Source organism: Pseudopodoces humilis, chromosome 3, assembly GCF_049639895.1.
Source record: "Pseudopodoces humilis isolate 2021_Gansu_Grassland_sample_001 chromosome 3, ASM4963989v1, whole genome shotgun sequence".
NCBI lineage: Eukaryota > Metazoa > Chordata > Aves > Passeriformes > Paridae > Pseudopodoces > Pseudopodoces humilis.
Genome location: NC_142202.1, coordinates 78,263,012 through 78,282,192, shown reverse-complemented (window position 1 = coordinate 78,282,192; position 19,181 = coordinate 78,263,012). Strand labels below are relative to the sequence as shown.

The 19,181-nt window shown below is 39.5% G+C and overlaps 1 protein-coding gene across 2 annotated transcripts; it reads left to right on the top strand.

The window, feature by feature from the left end:
- Positions 1–512: 512 nt before the first annotated feature.
- On the top strand, positions 513–17,952 carry PM20D2 (peptidase M20 domain containing 2). Of its 2 annotated transcripts, none has more exons than XM_014263665.2 (7): positions 513–1,670; positions 1,747–1,895; positions 5,382–5,524; positions 8,548–8,702; positions 11,041–11,176; positions 12,870–13,004; positions 15,384–15,492. In XM_014263665.2, the coding sequence occupies exons 1-6, from the start codon at positions 1,224–1,226 to the stop codon at positions 12,953–12,955; spliced, it is 1,116 nt and encodes a 371-aa protein (XP_014119140.2). In that variant the 5' UTR covers positions 513–1,223; the 3' UTR covers positions 12,956–13,004; positions 15,384–15,492. The 2 variants fall into 2 exon arrangements, with proteins under 2 accessions (XP_014119140.2, XP_005518255.2); XM_005518198.3 differs by lacking the exon at positions 12,870–13,004 and adding an exon at positions 16,289–17,952 and having other exon boundaries at positions 596–1,670; positions 15,384–15,491.
- The last annotated feature ends 1,229 nt before the right edge of the window (positions 17,953–19,181 follow it).

Below are 19,181 nucleotides of genomic sequence, written 5' to 3'. Positions count from 1 at the left end.
TACAAGCAACATAGTTCTCCTATTACTTAGTGTTCTATTTTTTATTGGTTAAGCGAGCCCCTCTCTTCTTGTGCTAATTAATCTACATACTCAGTCTTTCTCTTCTTTTGAGTCAGGGGGCCATGAGTTTGTGGTTATGATCTCCCTCGGACAGAATTACCTTTCACCCAGTTGGAGCTGATTTCAGCACAGTCGCTGAATTGTTGGCTTTGCTAGTTTCTTCCTCATCATGGGAGTTCTGCCAAATGTCCTTGTGGCCTGTATATTCTGCATTCTTTTTACCCACTATCAGTGGGACATCCTTCTTCCCAAGCTTTTTTAACACCACCCACTCCTCATCAGGTCTGAGATCACTGAAGCACACCAAGCCCTAAGGTTTAATAAGGCAATTTTTCCAACATATATTTTATCTAATATTTTTGTTGGTTTTGGCTGGTGTGGAGTTAATGTTCTTCACAACTGGCTGGCATGGGGCTGTGTTTTGGATTTGTGCTGAACACAGGGTTGATAATGTGGAGATGTTTCTGTTATTGCTGGGCAGGGCTTACACAGAGCCAAGGCCTTTTCTGCTTCTCGTACTGCCAGGCTGGTGGGGGGCTGGGGGAGCCTGGGGGGAGACACAGCCAGGACAGGCGACCCCAGCTGACCAAAGGGACATTCCAGACCATGGAACATCACGCTCAGTGCATAAAGCTGGGGAAGAAGGAGGAACAGGGGAATGTTTGCAGTGATGGCGTTTGTGTTCCCAAATCACCGTGAGGTGTGATGGGGCCCTGCTCTCCTGGGGATGGCTGAACACCCATCTGTCCATGGGAAGCTGCGAATTCATTCCTTGCTTTGCTTGTGTGAGCAGTCTTTGCTTTCCCTATGGAACTGCCTTTATCTCAACTCATGAATTTCCTGCCTTTACCCTTCCGATTCTCTCCGCGATCCCACGGCTACGAGAGTCAAGGGAGCGGCGCCCGGCAGCACAGTCGGTACAGGCTACGGGCGGGCCCGCGAAACTCCGCTGGCTGCCCGGAGGCGCCGCGCCAGGCACGCTGGGGCGGAGAGTTCCGGCTGGGTGCAGCCTGTAGGCCAGGCCGTGTTTGTGAACTACATCTCCCAGCGTGCCTCGCGGCGAAGAGAGGCGATAAAAGGGGGCGGCGGCGCAGGTGTCGCGCCCGAGGGCAGGTGCGGGCGGCAAGCTCGGGTCGGCTGGGGACTGGTGCTCCCGAGGCCTCATGAAGCCGCAGGAGCCGCCGGAGAGCGGTCCCACCACCACCACCGCCGCCGCCGCGCTGGAGGCGCTGAAGCAGCGAGCATGCGAGAGCGTGGATCTGAACGCTGCGCGTCTGGGCGCACTGAGCCGAGACATCTGGAGCCGTCCCGAGCTGGCGTACGCGGAGCACCAGGCGCACGACGCCCTGACCCGCTTCTTCTCCTGCGGGGACCTGCCCGGCGCCGCCTGGGCCGTGCAGCCGCGCTATAAGCTGGGCACAGCTTTCCGCGCCGACTGGGGCACAGCGGCCCCGCAGGACCCGCTCCGCCTCGCCTTCCTCTGCGAGTACGACGCGCTGCCCGGGCTCGGGCATGCCTGCGGCCACAACCTCATCGCCGAGGTGGGAGCCGCCGCCGCGGTGGCGCTGAAAGCCGCCCTGGAGAGCCTGAGGGAGCCCGTGGCCGTGCAGGTGGGAGCCTTCCCGGGGGAGCGGTGGTGAGAGCTCCCTGACAGCCCCTGACTCTCTGTGTGCGTTTGTGCTGCAGATCACGGTGCTGGGGACGCCCGCGGAAGAGCAAGGAGGAGGCAAAATAGACCTGATCAAGGCTGGAGCGTTCGATGGCCTGGATGTGGTTTTTATGGCGCACCCCTCGCAAGAAAACGCTGCTTATCTGCCCGACGTGGCCGAGCATGAGTGAGTGAGTGAGTGGGTGGGTTCAGGTGGAAAGAGGTGGTTTGTTATTAGCTTTGCAGGTGCCCTTCAGACAAAGGTATTTTCACTCAGCTAAGAAGCCAGGTGAGTGTTAGGGAACACCACTCCTAGCCGTTCTTCGAAAGTGCTGTGTTCGGCCTAGTGCTCAAATCCCACCTGACCTGAGAATCTTCCATGTATCCCAAAAATCTATTTTTTGTTCTGGTGTTACTAGGTGTTTATTTTAAACATTCACGTGGTTATGCCATCTGTTGAAGTAGAATTTAAAGGTGCAACTGCAGTGTCTCAAGGGTCATAATTCTAAGCTTTCCTGGATGCCAATCATGTGGTATGCATTTTTATCAGTTTGGAAGGTGTTTCAGGTTTGCCTTCCTCCTTTTGAAAATACCTGGCCAGCTAAGCCTGACTGAATTTGGATCTGTAGTAACTTCCACACTAAATTTAGTCATGGCCATGTTGCATGTATTAACTCTCATATCAAATTTTTGGTTTTGATCCAAGGTAGTACCTGTCTTTCCTTCATGTTTGCCCCCACTGTAAGGATGGGCAACAGTCCTACCCTCACACAGCTGCCTTTTTTGCCAGCCATATAACTCTTTGAAAATTATACCTTGTCTTCTTCTGATTAGCCCTGATGTTCAGAGACAGCTCTGGCTCACTTGTGCTTTGAGTCACTTGTCTTAAAATACAACTTGCTGGATGTGCAGGCCCAGAATTGTGCACAGTACATGAGGTGTAATTGCCTTAGATCTTACTCAGCTGATGCAGGGACCAAAGTGTTTCCTTATATTTTTTGAGACAGATGGCATGTTTGGGACTTCCTCTTCAGTCATTTTCAAGCAGTCAACACTTAGGCAAATGCTTGGTCTTTAAGTACATGATTTAAAAAAAATACTTTGGAGCTTCCTTATTTTCTTACTCTGCCTGTCTGCAAGGCCATGCTGTTCTTCCTTTGGTGTGAGAAACATCTATTTCCACAGTGTCCCAGCAGTAGTCTACCAGCTGGTTTTGTTCCTACATTTTATGTGTTATGTGATTCCTGATCTTAGGATGTTACCTTGCAGAGACCCCATTAGTAAACTCCCTTCAGTGCAACCTTTTTTACAAGTATTACATTTGACTGTCTCAGACTAAATTCTGAATTATTTAATTATACTAATTTTCCAGTCATTTATGACTTGATGTACTGGGAACTGTTTTCAGATTGGTTGTGCTACTGTCCATCTCTGATATGTTTGGTTTTACTGACCACTTTGCTTTTACGAGGGCTGTTTTTCCAGTGGACAGTTTGCTTCTGTTACTGTTACAGTTTCATGGTAAGACAGGTGGGGTTAGTCTTCATCATCTGGCCAATTCTCTGCTATATTCCTTCCTTGTGTTTCTAACATGGTTGTTGTAACCTCCTTCAAGACTTAGCCCAATTTGCCTTTGCTTTACCTTAAGACTGTATTTATAATCTTCAAGATGTAGTTTTCAATGATAGTTTTGTCCTTCTGCTCACAATAACCTTTTGACTTTGATACAGTAAGATTTAGAAATCTCTCTTCAGAGGTCAAGGTCTTCAGTAGGGTGGAAGACCTAGATAGCCTTTAAACCTTTGGATGTGGAGGAGGCATGGAATTGAAGTGCTGAGTGAAACAACTTATTACATCCAAAAGCCTGAAATACTGAATTTGTAATGTTTTATGTAATTATGAGGTTTCAAAGGTAGAAAGACAATTTTTCTAATTTTAATTGACCTTTGGTTGTTTGCAGGGAGTTTAAGGACTGGTGATCACTAAGTTGCTAGTATTGCTGTGTCAGCAGTACTGAAAGCTGTGTTGTGCCTGAAATAAGATTAACATACTAGGATAACTGGTGAATACATGCCATGGTTTGCTGATCCTTATTCATTTACCTTAAGCAGCCTATTTATTGTTGGTCAAACAGGATCCACATTCTTCTGCTGGTATTCTTAAACCTGCTTAGGGTGTTATTATTCTGCAGAGTCTGTTTTCTGAGCGTCTGTGACATTGTGTAGCAAAAGAAGTACAAGTAAAGGAATGCTGAAAGAACATTTTTTAATAAGAAACACATGTTTCTTGTGGAAAAGAATACTGCAGCATGACCTTTTGCTGTACTTTGCCTTCTTTCTATTTTTTTACAACATCCAGGGATCTTTGTGAGTTGCTTTGAGGAGTTACAGTCTAATTCTTGGGACATTAATGGACAAGTTTTTTACATTTCTTAATGATAATAAATTTTAAATAAAACTCATAGTCTAGAGAATGGGTTCTATGATTGTGTTGGAAGATTAGCGGGGATGGAAAAAGGCATGCTTAATTTGGATTGCAGCAGTAGTAAGAGATGTTTCCTGTTGCCACAGTACACTGCATTGTGTCCCTCTTTACCATCCAGTAAGTGCTGGTGTCAACTTGCAGCTGTGGCATGGTTCTGAGCACAAGGGGTCACTTCAGGATAACTGGTTAAGTTGGTATTTGTGCAAGACAGAGGGACAAGCAAGTTAGGCTGGTCATGGCTGGATAAGAGCCAGATTGTGTGTCTTGGGGTTGAAGGAATGCTTGAAGATTGACTTTTTTTCTGTAAAGGAGTGGGTATGAAGTACAAACAGATTTAGTTTCGTGTATTTTATAAATAGTGAGACCTTATATGTAGATGTCAGTATTTAATATTTTACTCTTTTGTAAAGAGTTCTCATGTAGTCTGAAATGCTAACTTATTTTGTAAGGCTAATATTAATGGCCCTCAGGTGAAGCAAAGCATGAATTTTTACTGAATATGTTAAGGTGCAATATTTTATGACTTCTGTGAAGTTGGAGGATAGCCTTTACATGTTGCAAGCCTTTCTACCACCTTTTTTGAAGGGTGTAAGGAGAGAACATCCTTGCTGTAGCATAATAACGTGTGTTTTACAGTAGGCTGTGTTTTTCCTTACTTGTAAAACTTGACTTTTGTTATTTAGATGTGGGTTGTTGTAGGAAATAAAAGTTACGTGTGATCTTATGTGCATTAGCTGTTTTACGTACTGTACACATTTTATGGATAGGCATTAGGACACTCAACTGCCAATTTGAATCAGAGAAAAGGATTTGTTGTCCTATGAGAAGAATGTTAGTAGCTTTAGGTCTCAGAAGTCAGCATAAAAAAGGCGGTGGAGAAATTTAATTAATATGTGAAACGTGTACATTACAGGAAAAAGCTATATAATGGTATGTTACCAGTAACTCCCTTGCCTGACTGGCTCTTGGTATCATTCAGTTTTACTGGTTTTCTAGAAATCTTTCAGTGTTTTTCTGCACTCAAAGACAGTTTAACTGTGCAGAAGTCTAGTGCCAGATAAATTGCTTGGTGTTATGCTGCACAAAATTGAAATAATGTATATTTGTGGGAACAAAAGGAACTTTTTCATTTCAAAGATTTTTTTTTCAGTGAATGAGAAACAAATAAGCAATGCCTTTTATTTCCTAGTGTGACTGTGAAATACTATGGAAAAGCTTCTCATGCTGCTGCTTATCCTTGGGAAGGAGTTAATGCATTAGATGCTGCTGTTCTTGCATACAACAATCTGTCTGTTTTAAGACAGCAAATGAAACCGACCTGGAGAGTTCATGGTGAGATATTCATTAAACCTAATATCCAGCAAGTAAGAGTTTAGGCTGTTGAAGTACTAACATACAATATCACACATTCCAAAGTATTGCACTAAAGCACTAAATTAGCATAGTCACTTCAAATATTATGGAACAGCACCATTTCATTTAAATGGTGTGTCTGCAGTCTTTAAAATCATGTCAGTGTCCAGAACTAACTGCTTAAAATAGGCTGAGAGGTCAGATTTGACAGGGGGCTCTGATGCTTAGGTAAAGGCTAGACCAATTTTAAGTCTTGAGTTGCAGTTCAGAAAAAAAGAAAAAAGTGCAAAATATATTTTGGTACATGGCCTTGAGCTCCTTAATGTATGTGGATTTGCAAAGGTGTAAGATCAAATGCTTCCAAAAAGTGAAGTATTACTTATTGCATCACTTTTTTAATTGACATTCCATTAATTAGATGGCATTTATTGCAAGGATCTAGTGGTCTGGAATGAAATTTCTTTGGTGAAGTACGAAAAACAAGTGATGGCAGAAGATTATATTCCTGGTTAGTAGCCCAGTAGATGTTCACTGGATTCTAATATTTAATATCTAGTAGGCTTTGGATTAGAAAGGCCATTTTGCAGTAAGGCATGTTAACCATTAAGCTTGATTTGTCCTCCTTCAACATTGTGCATTTCTAGCTGTAAAGTAAGGTGAGGTGAAGCTGCCCTTCAGCTATAAACCCAGGGTTCCTCATTGCACCCAACACAACTTTTTCCAAGTTGAAATTAAGAAATTTTGCCAATTCTGCAGGATTTTTGAATGTAGAGCTGTTTATTTGGAATACTTGTTACAAGCTAAAAATCCTTCCAGAAGCTCTGAACTGATCATTATGTGTCTTGGCTGCTTGTGCTGTGTATAATACAAGTGTGCATTTCTCTCCAGGATATCTGATGGAGTCCTAATCCTTTTGACTGTAGATGAAGCTGTTTGCAGTTCTGTTGTGCAGCATGCCCAAATGAATTTCAGACAGCAGGCACAGCCTTCTCTATCCTATTTCTCTGTAGAAAACAAGGCATGTAATTACAAATTTTGATGTCTGCAACCCATATGTTGGAGGTTTAAGGCTGAAGATGCCTAAGTCTTCCATTGAATCTAAGCCTAAACCTCTAAATACTGCTTTCTTTCCAGTTTCTAAGGGCTACATGAGTAATGTTGGCAAAAAATCTGAGTATCTAAACAGTGTTCTAGAGGTAATGCTTCCTGAATAGCAGCAAAACTGAAATTACTGTTGTATTGTTGTACAACAATATCAGCTACAGTTGATACAACTGCTGGTTGTATCATAACTGTTTTTTCAAAGTGGAAATATTTAAATTACTTATGGGAAAGGACAAGCAGCCAAGATGAGATTTAGCTTTAGGCATGCTTTCATGACAACGTTGTGTAGGACATCTCATGTTGTAGGCTAGCAGTATAATCAGTGGCTGGATAAAGTGATCCTAAAAATAGTAGTGTTAACCCACTAACAAAAGCTGAAATAATTTCCATGACTTGAAGTCTAGAATTTCTAACCAATGTTTCATGAACTGAAATATTGTTGAGTTCATCTGAGATTTTGATGTTCTCTTTCTTCCCTGCTTATGAACAGAATATATGTTGCCCCTTTGAAACACAGGAATGTAGATTTTTTTTTCCCCCTTGCCAAGAAATTGTATTAGATAGACTGTAAAAAAAAAGTTTCTATCCAGAAGGGCAAATTGGGTGCTACTAATAGTGTGCAGGCATCCTACTTTTAGTTCAGGTCTGCTGTCCAGTCCATATTGCAGTTGTATTGAAATTTAACTGTTGACCTACTCAGACTCTCTCCAGTTCTATTTACAATTGTGCTGGACAAGACAAATGAAAGCTGTTTATTCATGGAGCTACTTGTTCTGAGAAAGCTTCTTATGGGTATGTGTCATGCAAATTTGCATGAATACTTACTGCTTCCTTTCCTGTGATGTCTGTCCCTCTCATCTGAGCTGTTCCTATTGTTATGGACAAATACTGCTACTGGATTAATTCAACACTTTGGTTTTTATTTTGACTGTATTTGAGACTGTTGGAGGTGAAGTTTATAATCTCAGTAGGTTTTTCTGCATCAAAAGAAACATTTTGCTGCCTATTTGCAACCCATTAGTGCTGTCTGTTCAGGCCTCAGTGACACACAACAGTAGCTTCTGCAATATTTCCATTTAAGGTAGAAGTTTCTCAGGTTCTACAGGAAACAAATCTAATTCCACTTACAAGAAATTGAGGGTAGGAGGCCAGGGAAACAGTTGGAAGCAACTATCTGTTAGTGCAATGAAATGTAATGTGGAACTGGGATCTACGATATGTTCTTGTCAAAATATATAAATATTGTTGTCTTTTATGGTAATGCCTTTGATGCCATAATGGTAAAAGATGTAGTTAATCACACATTTCCTCGAGGGAGCACTTCCAACTGAAACTGCTCTTGTGAATAAAGCTACATCTATTATACATTCCAATATTTCTGAAGAATTAATATGAGCAAGCTAATGAACTTTCTGTGCACTGCAATACACACATTACTCCAGTATTGCTGAGAAATGCAACTAACTTGGTTTTTCTTCAGGCTCACAAAGTAAATTGGAAACATTCTAATTGAGGAAACATTTAAAAGTTGGAATCCAAGTTAGCCCTTATAGCAGTTTTTTTCTAGTTGGCAGACATATTGCTTTATGACTCCAATGCACTGAATTTTAGGGGATTAATTAGAAATGCTAGTTTGGTTTGACTCTGGGATGTAAAACAGATGTCTAACCAAAGAATGCTGTGAAATTGTGCCGAAAGACATGTTCCACTTAACCTGACACGATGAAGAAGTTTTGACCACATACTGCATTTTTTATGTTGTTTGTATTTCACGCTCAGCTGATGTTTTGTTGTTTTTGTTTATATATTTATAGTTCTTGACCCAGGAATTTCGTGACAGGGATGAAGATGAAGCAATTGCATTTAGCACTGATGACATGACTTTTCTCTTTCTGCAGGTGTAATAAAAAATGGTGGTGTGAAACCTAACATCATTCCTTCTTACACTGAACTAGAGTTTTACTTGCGTGCTCCTTCAAGAAAAGAGCTTTCTGTTCTGACAGAGAAAGTTGAGAACTGCTTCAAATCTGCAGCAGTGGCCACAGGATGTAAGGTAAGAATATATTCATTGTCATGTGTTTCTGTTACAGAGACCAGAACAGGAAATCAAAGTTTACTTTATTTGTCTGCATAGTGTTCAGCCAAAGTAAATATGAATTACTGTTACACTTTTTGCTGTTCTGTTGCTTTGTGTCCTGAAAGAAGGCTTTGGTTTATAAATAGAATGCCACAGAATCCTAGAAGAATCTGTGTTGTGAGAGACCTCTGGAGGTCATCTGGTCTAATTCTCTGTTCAGAACAGGATCAGTCAGAGCAGGTTGCTGAGTGCCGTGTGGACTTTTGACTACTTCCAAGGATGAAATTCTGCCGCCCCTCAACAAGTGTTCTACCCACCTCATGGTGAACAAGGGTTTTCCTACTGTTTTTGCTGCAATGACTTGAGCACAGGACTTGACCAGGAACAGGTTTTCTGCAGAAATTGCAGTGTTTCCGTCTTTGGAGATGCTCAAAAGCTGCCTCAGTATGGTTCTGGGCATCCAGCTCTAGGTGACCCTGATTGAGCAGGGGAGCTGGACAAGATGACCTCCATAGATACTTTCCCACATCAACCCTCTGTGATTCTATTGTATCCAATGGGAATTTACTTTGTTGTTTTTTGTTGCATTAGTTTGACATCTGAGAAGTCTGTTTCTGCCTTCTCTCTACCCCTCCCATCTGGTAACTCTATGCAGTAGTAAGATACCCCACTAATCTTCTCTCCTTTCAGCTTGTCCTTGTACATCATGTTCTCCACCTAATCATCTTGGTGGCCTTCCCCTGGCCTAGCTCCAGTCTTGATCTGGGGAGAAACCGAACACCAGATGTAGTCTCACAGGGGTTGTCTACATAAGTAATAAAAATACTAAAACACTAGTGGCACCAGACTCAGTTGCATATGAGTGCTACAAGTAACAGGCAGCAATGTGGTATTTTGTGCCACTGATTGTAAAACACTTGGAAGTTGCATGCCTTGTGTCATCTGAGCCAGACATGTTGTCATACAAAGCTAGTCTTGGTCATGCACTATCTGCTCTTAAATGAGTTCCATCTTATATGCTGGATGTTCACAATGACCTTGTGATTAATGAGCCTGGGCATGAGTTCTAGGAGGATTTATTTGCTCTGTAATCTCTCTGGGAACTTCAGAATAGGGTAATCTGAGGAGTGTGTAGTTTTCAAGGACCTCCTCTTGGCCCTTCAAGAGGATGTGACCTTTTGCTCTTGTTCAGTGAGCTGGAACATCCCTCTGTTTCAGTGGCACTTAAAGAATGATAGCTCCTAGACTGCATTTCTGCTTCTCTTACTCTGCATCTGTGAGTGCATCCTGTCTAATCCCATGTACATTCAATTTCTTTAAGTGCCCTGTAATTTCTTCTTGTTTTGCTGTGGGTGATGCTTCTATCCTACAGATAGTGCTACTAGGCTCAGAGACCTGGGAGGCTTGATGGCAAACCTCACCTGTAGAAACAAGCAAAACAGGTATTGGGTCTTCTGTCTGTTTTTTTCCCATATTATTGGTCATTAGGTCCATTGCCCCATTAAACAGCAGGTTCATGTAGCAACTGAGTGATTTTTCAATTAGCATTCTCATTTATTTTGATTTTAGTAAATGGAAGTGTGTCTCATCTAGCTGGTTCAAGCAATATGATTAACTTTTTTGCTTTGCTAAGATAGATGTTTCTACTTGCTCTGTTAATTACAATCTTATGACTAAGTCAGCTGTAAAAAGAATGTATGTGATCATCTAAAATAAGTATGGGGTATGTGAATGTTAGCATGACACTTTTATAGTCTTTTTGAGGCATTAGATATTGTTTTCCTACTGTGTCCCCTTCACTATATCCAGAAAAGTTTCATAAAGTGCACTTTATCCAGAATGAAAGTTAAGACCTTGTTTGAAATTTGACATTGATAGGTTTTTTCCATTTGTTTTCAAATTTCTTACCCGTATGAAGCCATTTCATGAATGGGGCTTTAGTTATTGGAAGTATTCTAAAAAAGGTAGCATACAGTTTGATAAAAGCCTATATATAGTTTAATAGTACCTGCAGGCAAGATCATTACATGCTGTTACAGGAAATATTTGTTTCCTATTTTTGGAGAAAATTTTGAAATTCTTGCTTCTGGAATTTCATGCTTAGTGCAAACTGAACAGAACACAAGCTGTGTTTTGATCAAGAGTGATATTTGACAGAATGTTGTATTTTTGAAAGAAATTTAGCATTTACACCTGTTTTGCCTTGGGCTTTTAAAGTCTGGATATGTAGGGGTTTTTTTTGGCTTCAGATTGTTTACAATGAACTGGCTTACACTGGAGAAAAAACTTATGAAAATTTGGGGTTTTTGTCTAGGTGGAAATAAAAGGTGGTGAAAATGATTACTACAATGTGCTTCCAAATAAGATCCTGCAGAAAATTTACAAGGAGAATGGAAAGAAGCTTGGAATAGATTTTATATCAGAAGATGCTATCTTGAATGGTTTGTCAGGTAACTCCAGCTGCATTTTTCATTGTGACTCTTAGGCTTAGGTTGATCAACCCTCAAGTGCATAAAATAACAAAATAGAGCTAAGTTAAACACAGTTTGGTCAGAAGAAAAAGCCAAAAGCTGAAGCTCTGTAGAAAGCTTCTATCTCTGGCTTATGTTTCTGTATTTGTTGCAGAAACTAAGGTAAGAAAAGCAGTAAACACCTTCTGATTATAGTTCAAAAAATATTTCAAGTAATAAACAGTTTGATTGGGGGAAAGGATGGAAAGCTAAGAGCTGTCTTTCTGAGAACATGAGGATGTATAATGAATTGTGTCTCGTTCTGTGTCTTTAAAGTACAGAATCCTGGTTTGCTATAAATGGGGATGAGTCTTTGTTTTTAGGAACCTTGTTCAATAATGTTTTCCAGGCTTACATATAAACAAATCTACTAGAATTTAACAATTATTTTAGAGGGAGTTTTTGGAGAGATTTATAAATGGAAGTTTAAATATCTCACTAACCCTAATTTAATCTTTTCATTAATAGGTAATTACATACCTCTAATTTTAGTTCATGAGTTCAACACAGTAGTTTTCTAAAGTGTGTCTTTAAGCAGGTTCACTTTTGGGTCTTGACTATATCTCAAGCGATTTAACTTTTTTAGTCTCCGAGCTATAACAGAAATGGGAATTCTTGAATGCTTAGGTGGGTTTCCTGTTATCCTTAACACTTTCTTTTTTTCAGAATCTTCCTACAGGATGTCTGTTCAAGTCTCAACTTCTGCTCAAACTTTTAGACTTCACTACTGATCTTAACTGTATTTATGAACATTTTTACTCCGTTCATGCTAAAGGTTTTTTTCTTAGAAGGAAAATACTCTTTCAGTGAAAAGTTATTTTAGTTAGTTTGATTGTGGTACTTGTATTCTCTATATTAAATGCAGATTATCTTTGGAGTTTGGGAAGACTTAAGTATTTAGGAACAGCTTTCTAAACTTTCTGTGGGTAGGGGAGACATTGTATCTAATAGCATTCTTGGTATCTAATGGTGATGGGTTTTTTTCTGTTTCTTACTTCCAAATTAAACACTGGTTCCTTGTCATGTGTTTAAAAATAAATTATAATTTAAGGCATATTTCTTCTTTCTTCAGTGTAATACAAATAAGATTTACTACTTTGCTTGTTTAGCCAAAGGGGCTGAGGAACCTTAAAATGTTTACTGCAGTGCAACTTTCTGGAGCTCTGCTAGTTGGTTCCTCCAAGCCATTGTAGCAAGGATGATCATGAATATTGGTGATCTTGCTTTTGTTCTGAGGTCTTGAAGTGAACTTTTCACAGATACCCAGCTGCAGTAGGCCTTTCATATATAAGTTATATGATATGCTCAATGTTAACTATTAACTTGCTTAAACCAAAACTCCCTGTATAGCTGTCCTGTCCTTGAATTGCATGTCAGATATCAAAATGTGTTTGAGCAATTGCTTTTTTATCTCACACTGCAGTAGGGTTTACTGAATCTTCTTTCCACAGCTTCTCCTCAGAGTTTTTGCAGTGGGAATTCAGGAGAGATAACAAAGCACAGTCTCCAGAGCTATAGGATTGGAACTTTGTATGCTACCCTTTTCTGGGAGGGGGTTGAGTATTTTGTATCATCTTTTTCAAGACCTCTATTTCTGTTTAGTTTTCATGTGGTTTTCAATGTTTTCTTTTAGGATATCAGTTTCTTCTGTTGAAAGGGAAGGAAGATAGCTCAGTTGCTTCTCCATGTCTGTGCAGCAGAACAGTCGTTAAGAGCTGAGCGTACTCGCTGCCACCTCTGCATGGTATTAGTGTCGCTCTGCTCCCAGGTATCGCTCTAGGCAGATAAGCATCACCAAGGCTTCCTTGAGTACCTCAAATCACAGACTCCAGGTGTGCCCCGTGCAGCTCTGCTCGCTGGGCACACAGCCAGGGGGATGTGATAATGTGAGACTGAGCTAGCTTGGACCAGGTGCCAGGACCTGTTTTTCCTTTTACTGGTCATAGGGTAGCTTTACTACAGGATATTCATAACGTCCTAAAGCAGATGGCTTAGTTAAACATGTCTTAGTTGAGGCACCCACAACTGTGATAACTTAATCTGGTCAAAATGTAGTATTCATGGGGTTCATTGGCTTCCTATGCACAAAACTGATAAAATCTTAAGGTCTAGTATATTTGAAAATTTCACTTTTTAAGCTTGGGACTGTTTATAAATGTTTCCTGGAATATTCTGTTTTCCCCTCTGTTCATGTTTGTGGTAATGTGGACTCCATTAAATATGCAGTGACTTGAAGAGGCTTCAGGGTACATTTTTGAGAGGCTGGAACTCCAATATCTCTCTGTTGATAATAGCACAGGATTATGTATATTGCATTGATAACTGCAGTTACTTATGCTTCCAGAAGGAATTCCAATCTGTATGTGACTAGCAAGCATACAATTTCGGATGTTTGTATGGAAACTATTGGAATCCCTGGTGTTCTACACATACCTCTGTGTTATTCCCATAAAGGGTGTAACATTTTGTCTGATAGAGGGGAAGATTTAGCTGTCACATTTTTATTAAAAGCTGCCTGCATTTTGCCTCTCCATATTACTAGAAAATACCCAATTTAAATCTCTTCTATTCAGTAAAAATCACATGTCAACTGGTAGTACATTGAATATGGATATGAATTTAGGAGGAATAACATGACTGAAAGCTGTGATGCAGTGAAATTCCTAATATTTCATTCTCTAAGTGAGAGCAGGGAAAAGGACAGCACAGTCTTCACAGCGGTTTGTGTATTGGGACTTAGTAAGGCAGGTCTAGAACCCTTGATTTAGTCTGGAGTATGCAGAACTTCTGGTTTGTCTGTCCAGATTGACCAAAGAATCAATCAGTAGTGCAGACTACTGGAAAGTAAAATAACTTACTGCTGTGCCAAGAGTTGGATTTTCTTCAAATGCATCCTGAATTTATGGGAAGAGATGTTTTTGAACAAGCTTTGCTGTTTCCATTATCTGTAAGCAGAGTAAATAGCAAACTCTTGTCCTCATAATGTAGGCTCGGTGGACTCTAACTGTAGGCTTCCAAGTAAAATCTGTATTCTTCAAACATTTAATTACTAAATCTTAAGGCATTAGCAACATCTTCTCTTCATAAAGTATCATGATATAGAAGCTACTTGATATGTTAAAATTAAATTTTATACACCATTGCTAAAGAAACAAATTCTTGCATCTCTGGCCCCAAACAAGTTAATTGAGATCTTAGTGGGTCACCCCTATTTTTCCCTGCTACAAAACAATTCTTCCTCTGGTACCTGGACTTCACAATGACTGGTATAATGATTTCTCTAGCTTCAAAATGTGATTTTAACAAATAATGAATGCATTGCTTGTTTGGGTAAAAAAAACCAACCAAAACCACTTGAGATGTAGTTGTAGACTCTTGGATGATTTACTATGAAGAATCTTCTATTTGGGATGTTATCATTCAGTAGATAAGGCTGAGAGATAGGTGCTAGATAACATACTGAAAGTGATAGGCATGAAAGAATCATCATTACAATCTGCAGCATTGCTATCAGGTGTTTGTTTACAAAGCCCCTAGCATTTTGTCTGGAGCTTAGTTCTGATTTTATTTCAAGGGTACTTGTACCATTGAGATTTCCATGACTGAGAATAATCAAAATACATGGGGGGAAAAAACAGTTACCCTCACTCTGTTTTTGTTTAAAGATAAATAGTTGTTGCTTTAGTCCCCTACAGAATGCTGAATATTTGCATATTGGTGAGAAGCTGGAATTGTTTGGCCTAGTTCTAAAGGGCTCTAACAGGGAAATAGCTAAAATGCCTGATACTCCCAAGGTTTGCAGCTTTCCTCTTTCTGAATTAACAGCTTAGCATCAGGAGATGCTTGATAAAAATGAGCAGGAAAAGGAGTAGTAAAAGGACATCTTCTTTGCAGTCCAGTAACTGATACTTGATCAGAAGTGCACTGGAGAGCAGCACCTGGAGATGGCTGGTTAGGGAAAGCACCTTGGTGGCAGGAAATATTTGTATGGATAATGACTCATTAGAAATGTTTTTATTTTAGTATTTGGGGCAAAGGATACTCCATTTTAGATATGGGCTGGAAAGAATGTCTATCATGCATTTTCTTACAGCATTCAAAACTGCCCAACACTTTTTCATTAAGAAAATCTCTATGCTGCTTCTAGGTTCCACGGACTTTGGAAATGTTACATTTGTGGTCCCTGGGATTCATCCTTATTTTTATATTGGCTCTGATGCATTGAACCATACTGAGCAGTACACAGAAGCTGCAGGTGAGTGGATGTGAAAAGGGTTAGAGGTTTATATTTGGAATCCTTAAGCATTGTATAGTCTGCTTGCAGACTGCTCACTATAGCAAATCTAGAAATTAGAAATATTTCAAATTACACAGAATTGAGGCTCTCCCATGTTTCACTGACACTCAAAACTACTCTGTAGTAAGTGTTTAAAAGTGTAAGTACTAGATCTGAAATTGGCTGCATATGAATACCTTATCTAACAGGATTGGTTTTGTCCAGCATGACGTGGTCTGAGCTGAATAAGGACCTTGAAACAATTAATGTTAATAGTAGAGTTGCAGAAAAAGCTGACAAATGTATAATTTCTTGGTTTGTATTGAGGTTATATGTATATGGGTAGGATAACCACTCCTGATTTGATAATACCATCTAAACAAAAGAAATTAGAAGGATTATCCATAACATCATCTTCAGACAAATTTCTAACATGAGCCATAAGATAAAAGTAATTTTTACTCCTAAAACACAGTACTTAGGAAACAGTGCTAGTTTATAAAACTGCACATTTTCTAATGAACATAATGTGAACACTCACTTTCCTGTTCTCAGTCTTAGTTGTTTATATCAGTAGCAGAAAATTAAGTATTTGCAAAACAAAAAAATGTTTTGAGGCATGGGAAGATAGGTTTACTTCATGCAAGTAGATTTTTAAGAAAATGTTCTTGCAGCTGAAACTTCTGATGTTATTTTATAAAATATCCCTTATGCAGTAAGCAAGTGGCTTAATATTGGTAATACAGCCTGAAATTCCTCTTACTGTTTTTCTGCAGGGTCACAGACTGCTCAGTTCTATGCCTTGCGCACAGCAAAAGCTTTGGCAATGACAGCACTGGATGTCATTTTCAAGCCAGGTCTTTTAGAAGAAGTCAGGGAAGACTTTAGAGAAGTGAAGCTGAAAGAAGAGGAGCAAATAAATCCAGTAGGACCTAAAAAAGAATCTGTTGTTGGTGTAGGAGCATGTGCATCACACTAAACTTGATTAAGACATTCTCAGTAGGATTGACTTAATGGAGATGCTGTATTTAAATCCCAGTAGGGGATGGATAAATACATAGCTGAAGAAATGATGATTTTATTTTATTTTGACTTTAGGAGAAGTAAATAGTATCATTGCTTTCAAAAATGTGAAATTTCATCTAGCTGTAATGTTTGTGTTCACTATGGTGATGATTTTCATACAGAGATCTCAAATATGTTCTCTTTAATTTGCAGTGTTGAATAAATTACAGTGTTTAGATCCCTTGTCAGTAATTTTCTATGTAATGCTATAGTAATATTCCTTGTAAAGGAAATGTGGCAGTTTTCTGTTCTAAAATAAGCACTTTTCATTCAGTGATCATATGCTGAATCCAATCTGTGAAGCTTTTATGAAATTTTTGGTCAGTCACTTTGCTTGGGACAAGGTGGAGACTTAAAACATGAGCTGGTTTCACAGGAGGGAAAAGACTGTGTTTGGAAATATACCTGGTTTTGATAATAATAGCTTCTAGCAATGGAAGACGACTGTTTGTATGGGAGTGCAGTCTGTGAAGCTTGATTGTTCTGAAACACATTGATTTTCCTCCTAATAAATTTCAGAGGTGTTGTGGAGAAGTCATGGATCACAAAATTGGAAAGCAGCTAAATATTTATTTGAATTAATTAACACATTTAAACTACTGCAGGAAAAATTCTGCTCTGAGGCAATACAGGTGTCCGCACAAGATGTTGCATTGGCTTAACAGATCTGAAGGAGGTGTATAAATTTAGCTAAACCAGTGGAAATTCTTTTCACAAAGCTACAAGTGTGGTGCCATGAGCAATAAATGGTTGTGTGCAAGGCCCTCTAGTAAGCTCAGAGGGGCTTGCTGTGAGGACTGCTGGTGCAGTAACTGGCTTCTTTAACCTGTTTGTTCCCGTGTCCTAAGCAGCAGATCTGTTACCTCTTGCCAGTTGTCCTTTCTGTGTGTTGTGTGGTTAGTCTGTTCAATCTTCGTTATTTTGCTTCCCAGAGGCTTTAATACTGCAGTTTTAATTAGGTAGTATTCTGTGTGCCCAAACATGTTAGGATGTCTTTTAACCCACAGGTTAAAGGATGTCATGAGTACACAGAAAAGAAGTTAGTGGACAGATGGAGTGAGAAAGCAAGTTACTGATTAAGGTTTTCCTAAGCACAGGTATTACTGTAAGCTTCAGAAAGAAAGGCAGGCCAGCTGTATTCCTCAGGAAGTCAGAATAACTGACTTTCAGAAATTTTATTTTTTTTTTATTAACAGTCTCTAACTGGTAAACTAAAATTCTGTTCAGCATTTATAGTTTGTTGATTTCTATATTCACTTCTCTGAACTAAAAAACGTGCCTTCATTTTGTTGTAATCATTGCTGGAATTAAAATGGAATTGAGGTACTGGTTAAAGATGAGTTGATATTAATAAAGGAATTTAATTGTGATTGAATTTTCTTGTCCTTTGCTTAATATTGGGATGCTGCATGATTTCGAGTAGCATGTTTGATTATTTCTTTTTCCCCTCTAGTTTATTACAATTATGTAAGATGGAGGGTGTTTTAAGCTTTCCATTTTGGTCTGTGTTTGTGAGGGTTAATGCTTTTCAAATATAGTATTTAATGTTAGTCTTTATAATCTTATGGCTGTTTTAACTGTTAAAACATGCTAGAATTGATAGAATAAGTGGGAATGTGAGCTTGTGAGTAATCACTGAAGGATCGCTGTTAGGCTAAAAAGCTGCTCTAGCCTCCAGTTTGAAGTGGCATTATCACCAACAGTAGGTCAGGTGATCTTGGCTTCATTTGCCAAATCCTTGAATCCTCATTCAGCCTTCTTTCTCAACTCCCCATGTAAGCTAATTCCAGTTTGTCTCAGAATGTTCATTCTTGAGGTCCAGAACTAACGTAGTTTATGATTTAACCTTGCAATTTTACTATCACAGTGATACTATATGGGAGAATTTAAGTTCCTGTGGGAATAAAACTTCGATTTTCAGTAATTTATGCTCATAAATCACACATATGTGAAAATATCTAATATGCTTTTTAAGTTGCCCTAAGTGCAGCCCAAGTGGTTTGTAATTTAAGAATATTGGAATATTTCTCAGGAATAGTGTTCTCAGTAATGAATCAAAATGTGTAGGTAATGAACTGTAATGGATGAAATTCTGAACTGCTGATGGCAAATCACAGCTGTGAAAGGATGAGGTGATGATGCCCAGATGTTGTGAAGAACTTAAAGCCTCTGCCAGCCTACCAAACTACTCTATTTCCTTATTTAGTGTCTGTCTTAGAACGTGAGTAGAATATACACCTAGTTTAAAGCAAAAAAAAATAAAACATTAAATGTGATGGCTTTATTTTTTATGAAAAGATTTGAAGGAGAGAACTTGCAACCTGCTGTGTTCCAGGTGTAGAAGAGCTCAGCAGTCCTTCCAACCATAAACTGGAAGCAGTTTAATGTTCTTGTGAATCTCATTTCTGTAATTGTTTCCCCCCACTGTGAGTGCTCTGTACCTGCTCCCATTGCAGTCACACAGAGCAGGACTCTATTCTTCTGAGGAAGAGTCACAACACACTAGCTGTTGAAGTCTCTCTAGTATTCATTGAGTGATCTCATAACTTGCTAGCAGCATTCCTGAAAACAGACTTTTATTTAGAGAAAAATGTTGAGGAATAA

Coding starts and splice junctions, on each gene's coding strand:
- PM20D2 (XM_005518198.3), top strand. CDS start 1,224: ATGAAGCCGCAGGAGCCGCCGGAGAGCGGTCCCACCACCACCACCGCC. Junction 1,671..1,746: donor GGGAGCCCGTGGCCGTGCAG/GTGGGAGCCTTC, acceptor TTTGTGCTGCAG/ATCACGGTGCTGGGGACGCC. Junction 11,177..15,383: donor TATCTTGAATGGTTTGTCAG/GTAACTCCAGCT, acceptor TGCTGCTTCTAG/GTTCCACGGACTTTGGAAAT.